This window comes from Hyposmocoma kahamanoa, unplaced genomic scaffold, assembly GCF_003589595.1.
Source record: "Hyposmocoma kahamanoa isolate Upper Pololo Valley unplaced genomic scaffold, ASM358959v1 84479, whole genome shotgun sequence".
In the NCBI taxonomy this organism is placed as follows: domain Eukaryota; kingdom Metazoa; phylum Arthropoda; class Insecta; order Lepidoptera; family Cosmopterigidae; genus Hyposmocoma; species Hyposmocoma kahamanoa.
In genome coordinates, this window is record NW_020654233.1 from 270 (window position 1) to 10,628 (window position 10,359).

At 36.2% G+C, this 10,359-nt stretch overlaps 1 protein-coding gene across 1 annotated transcript; it reads right to left on the reverse strand.

Moving 5' to 3' along the window:
- Window positions 1-205: 205 nt before the first annotated feature.
- On the reverse strand, window positions 206-7,809 carry LOC113234580 (constitutive coactivator of PPAR-gamma-like protein 1 homolog; the record flags this gene model as incomplete). The annotated part of the gene is made up of 3 exons (XM_026469933.1): window positions 206-390; window positions 1,166-1,369; window positions 7,585-7,809. Coding segments are annotated over 3 exons (614 nt in total), but the record flags the coding sequence as incomplete, so codon positions are not given.
- Window positions 7,810-10,359: the final 2,550 nt, after the last annotated feature.

Sequence of the window (10,359 nt, forward strand, 5' to 3'; positions counted from 1 at the left end):
ATATTTCTATATTTTATCACCATTCCAAAACGCATGGGGCCATTGGACCCACGACTACAGAAGTGTTTGTTATTTCCACGACTAAAGTTAATAATAGCGTTCCGCACGGCACATAAAAGCTTCGCAGGCTATATCTGTTCTTAGAGGAAGCTCGTGCCCCGCAGTGGGACGTATAATAAATAATAAACTCGTCTATCGTACTCACCCGTTAATGGAGAGCGTGGCAGGCTTGGCGGGCTCGTCGTGCTCGCGCCGCGTGGGCCTCCTGGCCCCCCGCGAGGCCCCGCGCGCGCCGCGGCCGCGGCCCCTCGCCCGCGCGCCGCGCCACGCACCGCGGCCCCCGTACGCGTTACGCGGTGGCGGGGTGTACCCCACGTAGCTCACTTGCTGCTGGGAGTACAAAATCGACTTGTTCAATGCGACACGACGCAATCTTCCCTGGCCAGCAGATTAAGCTCCGCTGTATACGCAGTCCGCAGAATAAGTGAGCTTACCGATGATAGTATTGCTAGTTTACTTTAGTTACTTCCATACTACAATGACCTATGGGATTCTTATGTGGGGTGAAGCGGCAGACATCCAAACAATATTTGTTTTACAAAAACGAGCGATTCGTTCTGTGTAGTGTTTAAGTTCTCGGGTTTCTGGTATCAAGATTGTGGCATCACAGTACATTTACTCAAATATTTTATATGTCCTTAAAGATATACATAATCTCAATAAGAAAGAAGATATCCATAATAGAGCTAAGTCCAAACTCATGGTACCACGATTTCGTTTAGCCAAGGTAAACGATTCTTTTATGGGGAACTGTATACGTTTTTACAATAAGATTCCGGAGCATTTATTAAGATTATCATTTCCTAAGTTTAAAAACTACTTTTAAAAGTATTTTGATTGAAAAGTCATATTATAAAATTGAAGACTACGTGTTAGATAAAGATGTATGGAAAGACGACAAAGATGAGAAAGATTCCACACAAATTTGATTCAAAGTGTAAATCTATATATCATTTAAGTTTATTTGAAAAGAGCTTAAATGTGACGTTTTCAAGTGTAAATTTATTTTACCTATGGAATAAATGATTCTTTGACTTGGGACAACAACATACGCTCGAATTCGTATTACGCAAAACACAAATTATCTCAGATTTAAGCCTAGTACCTGAGGGTATCGGCTGGTGCGCGCGGGGTAAGATCCCGGGCCCCACTGCCCCACGACGACACCCGCGATCTCGAGCCTGGCGCCGCGAGGACTCTGCTGCGCCGGCGCACTACGCGCCCAGCCCAGAGACGCCACCAAGGGCAGAGGCGGCATCGCAAACTCCACCTCCAGACCCTCCAGGATCGCTTTGCGCATGCGCTCCACCTGCACGGCATATGTTTACATGTATTTTCTATATAAAGAAACAAATTTCCGAAATTCATGGGCTAAGGTGCTCGTTGAATCGAATATGAAATTAAACTTACACCAATGTCATTTTCATCTCGGTAGATGATTAATTTACATATGTAGAATCGGTGGCGGTTTAAGCTGGGCGCAGCTTGAATCATCACATCACCGCCTTACATCGTGAAAAAAATATTTATCTACGCTATTCTATATAAGAGCACACGCTACAAGAACAGAACATAAATAATTACATATATTAGTTTACATACGCGACACGCACATCCCGTACTTACTCGATTTTAGGGTCCACTGAAAACCAGCGTTACAGCCTAATCTCGGCGGGGGTATTTGCTGTGTGGATGCTTTTACAAACATGACAGTAAATTGTGTCAACTATTATGTTGGCTTTGTTGATTTTATTTTTGTTTTATGCTTTTTTTTATACTTTCTTTCTGTGTATTTTTGTGCTGTGGCTTTGCCATAAATGGTTTATCTATACATATCATAAACTCTCTATAATGTGTTATAGAGAGCACACCCGGGACACTCCATACAACAGTCGAAAATCATTTACCTACTACTACTACATACAGCAAGGCGCTATCTGCACACGCGCAAATGTGTGCGTTAAGTGGCAGGGTTACCCATCACTTTCCTTCTTGCACTATTACGTTAGGTGATCAGAGCGGCAACATAGCGAAAATGCTAACGCGAATCTATTTTCTATGATTCTATTAATAGAATCCAGAATCCTAATAATTACACATGTCTATTATGTATTTATATATATTTTTCATTAATTTACTAACTAGAGTAATATTGAAAATTTATTTAAAAATATAGTAAAAGCACTTAAAATATTATATTTTGGACATGTACTATTAAATAAGGTAACCAAGGTATTTGAAATTGCGTGTCGAAGTTGATCATCATTACTTAGTTAATAGTTAGGTATATTCGCTACTTACGTAATATTTATCGGCAATATGAATTCAAAATTCGAGAACCCTACTAGCTCCCGAAGTCATGGCGCCTCATTATATTAATATAATAAATCTGTATTTTTTAAACATACATATATTACTCTGCAGTAAATAAATGAAGAAAACAATAATTGAATGAGTCTCAGACGTAAGTTTTTTTACTTACCTACTTCGTTTCATCTTTCGAAAAATTACACAGTACAATTCACGACCTTTATATATAGTAACGTAAAATGATGTTTTACATTAATGTACAAGTTTCGTAATGAATGAATAAAAACCATGTTCCAATATCAAAGCCGTCTTCGCATGAAAACGGCTCGCCGGCAGCCTTGTTGTCGTTCAGTCAATGTGACCAGCAATGTGCGGCGTGGTGCGGTATCTAAAGCTACGAAGCGGCGGAGAGTGTACTTTCTCTTTACTGTTTGTTCTCCGATAGAGTTTATGATATGATGTGTCTCGACCAGCATAAGGATAAACTATTTTGTTAAAACAAGTTTCTTATCTGTGAAAATGTCATTATTACTTCATAATAACATCGAATTCTTAGAGCATATAGGACTGGAGGCGTCTTTGATAGACAATCCCCTTTGTCAAGATACAAGTACAAAACAACCGTCGCACAATAAACCCTACTTTCAAATCGATGTTTTTTCATTTGCATTATCGAATTCACCGCGTCTCAAGTTCTCCATGAAATATGTCGTTTTGCAACTTACAAACTTGCAAAAAAATATCTGCTAAATCCAGTCTAGCCAAGGATGGAATTACATTCCACGTCTATTTTTTACATTAATTGCTAATTTTCTATTTTAACACATTTTTTTCACAATGATCACATTGATTCAATTTATCGATTACATAAAAAATATTTGAAAACATTCGAACATTTGACATAAGCATGCCTATGAAGTTCCCTATTTACTAACAGGCAACTATAGACAAAAAATGGACGCTGTTTTTTGGTTATAGAGAAGCGACGCGCTCTTTTAGCTCCTATTTTTATCGACAGATTATGTAACGAAGTTTATTCAAATTGATTTCTCCGTCGTATTGTATGTTAAATAATAATGTAATAAAATATAAATAATGAAAATAAATTGTAATTGTTTAATATAAATCATCGTGAATCATGCCTTACTGTAAGAAAAAAATAAAAAGTACATATACAAGTACATACATACAATACACATAAATTACAAAAGCAATACATAACATAACCAAATTCAATCTCAATTTTCGTACCACAAGCGATTGAAATATTTAGATTTAGAACAAAGGAACTAGAGAGTAGATTTAATGTTAATCTTATTTTTAAAATTACTTTTTATTAAATGTTAGTAATAAATAACTAACAAAATATTGTTGTATTCGTTTTACTGTTTGGAGTTCAATCAGAAGTCCGAAAATATATTTGCCCGAAATAAAGTTTGCTCGAATTTTTGTAATCCCAGATGTATTTTTTAAAATTATTTTAGGAATATTACTAACTACCTTAATTTTTTGTTTGTAATAAGCAACTAAGATCCCCTGAAAACATAACGGTTTTGTTATAAATCGGTATTCGAGATTATGAAACTTTGAGTTTACGTTTAGTTGGAATCTAGAAATTCGAAACCTTACAGCATGTCGGAACTACCAACAGAGAAACACAGCTATTTTCACATTTATAATATTTGTATGTACCTATACAGGCTGTATATTTGAAAGTGATGCATATTCACACATGTCATAGTATACCATGTCACAACATAACATAGACTAAAATAAAATTAGGGATGTGGGATAGAACAAAAAATAAATCAACAAACGTGTTTTGAAGTGTACATAGGAATAAACCGATTCCCTTTACGCTTGATTTCGAATGAAATGGGAATACTACCAAAGCGAGCGCCGAGTGAGACAGCATGAATAACAATGATTTCACATTTACGTTTTAGGTTATGTTAATTATTTTTTACTTGAACTATCATCGAAATGTTTTACGTACTAAAAAAGATATGTTGATAGTGAGTCACCAGTTATCATTTAATAAGAATTGAGGTTTTTGGCGTAATTAAAAATGTGAAATCAAATTATTTATAATGATTGATTTTTTAGTTATTTACACTTACGTGGTACGGAGCAAGTGTTCAAAATGTCCACCGTTTTCCACAACGCATAGTCATAGTATAGCACGGCATAGTAAATTTTGTTTTAAATTGTACAACACAAACACATTTTGTCTCACAGTATAAAATGCTGAGATAATCCTCTTAAGCAACACTTCGACACTGATCACCTCCTCCGCGTAAACTCCGATTTGAGAACATTTCAATAGCTTGCCTCATACTATCACCACTTATTGCGTAAAATCGCACCATCTCAGTCAATTCGACGTTAGAATAAATACCCATTTTGCGGCGAGCGGAAGTGCAAATAATTTACGTGACTTCGTTAGATCAAGGTCGCGCGTGCACTGTCTGAAGTTGTAAACATCAGTTTTGCGTATGCGCATCGACCTCTGCTTTGTTTTTCGCCGCCGTGCCGCCACACGCCGCTGCGTCGGAGCAATAAGAGTGATGTGTATAGATTTCGATAACTAATGTTGTTCTCAAGTAGTAGTCGATAAAAACAAATAAAAAAAATATTTTTTGTAAAGTTTAAGTTCATTAGTTTATTACTTCTTTGGGTTCAGACTCAGGAATATAAAGCAGTCGATAAGTATGTCCCACTTTCAAATATGCTGCCTGTATATCTGCACAACTTGAAGTGAATTCGTATAAAATGCAACAAATTCTGTAAAATTAATTAATATTGACATTAAGACTACTCCATCACTCTTGTGTTCAAGTAGTTTTCACTAAAAGCTAAATATGCTGCATTTTGTTATTTCCAGTAGAAGCTGAATATGGATAATTTTTGGGCCTTTAAATTGTGGCAAATAAAATTAAGCAATACCGCAATGACTTTACAATTTAAATGAAATGGTTTTTAAAAAAGTTGGAAGTGTTTTTTTTTTTATATTTCTATACACGTTTGTATAGGTTAACTCCGGCCATGCTTGTCATTGGCTCCAACGCTGACCGCGAAAATCCGGAAAAACTGTGGACATTTTTTCGCGGTTTTTGGATTAGACTTTGGATTGTATTCATGGTCATCCTTCATTGGTAAGTCAATGGGCAATCTCCTCTGGCTAATACAAGTAAAACAATACCACTGTTACACTACTCACAAAATTGCAAAGAGAAATCCTCTACATCCAGTCTAGCAAGGGTGGAATTTTCATATACGTGATTAACCAGGGGCCTTACCATGAACTCTTATTACAATTCAGCATAGATTCGTGACGTGAAAAAAGCGGGATGGTGATTCATTCATTTCATATAGCGCTGTCTCACAACGATTAATTTTAGGCTCTAAACTGAATCGTAATAAGAGTTCATGGTAAGGCCCCAGTACGCAATACATATCGATACTGTTACGTCGATACCTTTCCGCCTCTAGTATATTCTTGAGAATCGATTTATTTATAGGCCTATTCTGTGTACGGACATGATATCAAGGTGTGTTTTATCTGTGGATTTGTAAAAATAAGCTAGTGTTGCGAATTTTTGTTTGTGTGAGACCATAGTGACCATAGATTTAGTATATAGGTACCCATAGATTGGCAATGCAAGTGAAAGAGCGTTAGTATACACGTATGTTAGAGCGAGATGGGTAGACGAGACCACTTCATGATACGCTATGAGCCTGCATGAACCTAGGGTCAACTGACAACGAAACAAATTTCGTTTATTTTTGAAAAATAATTGGTTTTAAAATGTGAAATAGTATTAAGCGAACGTTTATTAGTCATGGTAACGTGTTCAGTACCCGGATGTAACTCATCTAAAAAGGAAAACTCGCAGGATTGTACATTTCACATGTAAGTACTATTTAAATTTTTAGCTGTCCAAAAGCACTACCACAAAAGTTTTTTACATAAATATATCCGTAAAATTATACCATTCAAGTGCATTAATAACCCAAATGTATACGAATTCAATTAAAAAATATATCAAATACGTGAATTTCTGAAATTCTTAACCCCACTTTCATAGAGATTGATGCAATCGATAATATGTTATCGAGATGTCATTAACTAAAAAAAAGAAATGCAAAGGCGAGGCTTGCATACAGCCGAAATCATCTTCATACTTAATATTATTGAATCAGAAATTTCTGGTTTTAGTACTTTATATTTAATTAATATTGCATTAGTGCATTATTTTTTGTCTACATTAAAACGGAAATTTCTTTTAATAGCGTAGTTGAGGCACTCATTTTTTATGTTAATTATTGTTGTTGATTCAGATTTCCTCAAAACATTGAAGTACGACAGAAATGGCTGATAATGCTAAAGAGAGAAGACTGGGTTCCCAAAAAGTTTTAAAAAATATGCAGCAAACACTTTCAGGAAAAATTATTTTCCTTTAGAGGCAAGCACAGATCACTTGTGTGTCCATCTGTCCGTCTGTCACAGCCAATTTACTCCAAACTTACTGGTCTGATTATTTTGAAATTTGGTACACATAATGTGTTTGTGTGACCAAAACGTGTAACTGATCATGGGTTTTATTACCGTTTTGTAGAGCCATAGTGTTATCTTGGGTGAAAGTCCCCATTGTTTACCTACCATCCTATGACACTGCCAGAAGGTGATAGTAGCTTTCTTAATTTTGTATTGAATCATTAATTAATTAGTTAATTAACATCTCGGCGTTTTGCGATAAGACATTTTGGTGAATACGACGAAGTGAAATGTCGGTGTAATATGTTAATCGATATTAAAGTTAAATCAGTGAATGGCGTAACACTACTTATCTTGCACACATGCACATTATACGCACACAGATGTATTTTTGTTTTGGTCTCGTCTCCAATACTTCAGGGCCAATCTATGGATATACTAAATCTATGATAGTGGCACAATACATGTGTGAGAAAAGTTTTTATTTGCCGCCATTTCGCCAGTCGTAACATGCAGTTCCTGAACACATCACACAGAGCTTATAATATGTATGTAATAAAGCAGTGTATGTAACTGTACATAAGTAGGCATTAAAACACACCTGAGATGTTATTATGAAACCCGCCTGTCGGCTCGTTTCATAAACCCACACTCGTATTTTCATGCCTTTCATTATGTAACAGTCACATAAACTACTGTCCTGCACGGCGACGTACCTTGACGACGGTGTCGAGGTGGTTGTCGCAGAGCTGCGCCAGGTGCTTGCAGTGGCTGGCGCGCTGCAGGTAGCGCTGCAGCAGCTTGCCGTCGAAGTACAGCCAGGGCGCTGCGACGAGCCACGGCACCGGCGCGCCGCAGGCGTCGTTTGCCAGCAGCGCTGCCTCCGCGCCCGCCATCACCAACGCGCCCAGCTGCACACCTCGAGCGCTTACGCCGCTTACCTGAGGAACATGACACCGTAGATAACATTTTTTCATTCTAAACTGCCTTCGCGGCCGAACGATTACCATGCCGGACTGCCATGCAAAGGTCCCAGGTTCGGTTCCCGGGCCGGGAGAAATATTTAAGAGGAAGCAGAAGAAAAAATCCTAATCTTCGATTTGATTTTAGAGGGGCAAATCCACTTCAAAGTTAAAAATAAAATATTGTACGAGTAACTACACGATATATTCAAGCACAGACGTTAATCAGAAACATAAAACAATAAAGTTTCCTCGATAGATAAAAATCACGAAAACACATCTAATTTTCACGTATTTTCGATTTATTCTCAAAATGCTACGGGTTATTAGGACAAAAATTAGATAATTAATTATATTTATGCATGATCGACTAATGTCGTTACGGATTTTTTTTAATCCCTTTAGTTTTAGAGTTTAAAACGAATTTGACTTACGACTTTTTTAATGCGCAAAAGACAACATCTCATCATATGACTTCAACTTCAAGCATCTATTTCACAAATTAGTCACTATCGCTCCGTTGAGACGAGAGGATGTTGATAAAATTTCCGGCTGAGCTAATAATTTACGATGACGATTAAACCGTCATCGTAAATTATCAATCTTGATGGCTAATTGTCGGAGGTAAGTTTGTGAATAACCTACCTATGTTGAACGGTAAAATAAAAAATATTATTTTCGTGTGCATAAGCGCATTTAGAACTTACGAATTTTGATTTCATCAGTAATAGGATTGAAAATTCACCGGTTTACGAGTGAAGGTCGTGCTGACTATTTTAGTTGTTATTATAAATTTAATTTTCCAACTTGCACGTGAAACACTTGATTTCAAAAATAAGGGGAGTAAAGGGACAGTATACCCCTAGTGTTTTTTTAATTGGGACAATATGAAGTCGGTCTGGATCGGTTTGAGTATTTGCGCAGCAGTCTGCCTTTGATAATTTACTAAGTGTATGTATTTATTATGCAATTTCAATAATTATATTATTTTCATTATGTTCCTAGCTTCGTCGTTATAAACAATAAGCATTATAGTTTTTAGGCACTTATAATCACAGGTCAGGGTGACAAAGACAAAGAAAATATCTGTTCAGAAACGAATTCAAGAAGTTTTAGATATAATGAAATGGCGCTGATGCAGAAAATCGACAGAATCAGTAGCGAGTACCATAGATAATAGAATTTTGGTTAAAAATAAAAAGAGCCTCTTTGTGATATGGTTTATGAAATTATAATCACGCAAAGTGACTCTCAAAGTGAAGTCTTTCTAAATAATTCGAATCCAGTTATGTAAATATTCCATTAATAAAGGATTGACATTGTAGAGGTTTTCGCTCAAACCTCAAATATGGATCAATTCCCAAGATTTAAAACCCTGAATGTCTAGTTAAGAAGTTAGTTATAAAATGAAGTCATTCGTTCCAGTCTGATTCTTTACAACATTCCGAAAATCTGGTGCATTAGTGTTACCGGTTCTCCAATCCAAATTATTTACTTTTATGGTTAAATATTTTTTAACTTTTTAACTGCCTAATTAATAATTAGGCAGTTAAAAATATATTGCTAATTAACTGCCTCCGTGGCCGAACGGTTACCATGCCGGACTGCCATGCAGAGGTCCTGGGTTCGATTCCCAGGCCGGGAGAAATATGTGTATGGCCTACATTTATTTCTCTAGTGAGTTTGGGTGTAATTTGTGGTTGTCTATGTGTGTGTCCATGGCACCCGCGACACAGGGTTTCCCTAGTGCGGGGCTATGTTGAGTGTGTACGTTATTATTATTATTATCACAAACTGGACACTTTGGAATCCGAATGCTTTTCTTTTCATATTTAAAGCATACTATTTCGTGTGATTGTTTACAATTCGTAAGAGTATGGGAATTAGTGGAACATCTAAAATATAATCTTTTTTCCAAATAGAGATACAAAAGCCCTAAGGTATATTCATTTTCACTTTTCATTCAAAATCAATTTGCTCTCAATATTACTGTTAGTAACATCACGTCTGGAGAGAATTGGTAGCTTGTGGTTCCCACAATCTTGATATCGACCAATCCGAAGAATTTTTTGCGCCTAGAGACGAATATGTGGAAAATACCGGTAAACTTAGAGAAAATTTCGATCATGTACAAAGTTCTTTCATGTAAAACGATTCTCTAAAAAACTACCTCCTAAGCATATGAAACGTTGCATTAAAAGTAAATTATCACCATAATATATGAATTTGTCCATATGCAATTTGTAAACTTGGCAATTTCAACATACGATAATTTACGTAGGAGTCGACACGTGATTTAAAATGAAAAAATGTCAAAACTGTCTCAAATAATGTAATTTTTTTTTCAAGTATTGGGTAATTATGTTAACGTTGTTGTAGTGAAATTTAATATATATTGTGCAGTACGTCTGTAATTGTCATATGTACATACCAGTTCTAGCCTTATGTCTTATACAATGTAATAATGTGCCTAATATAATAATTAAATTAAATTAAAATGGGTGACCCACACAATATGTCGATTCAGGT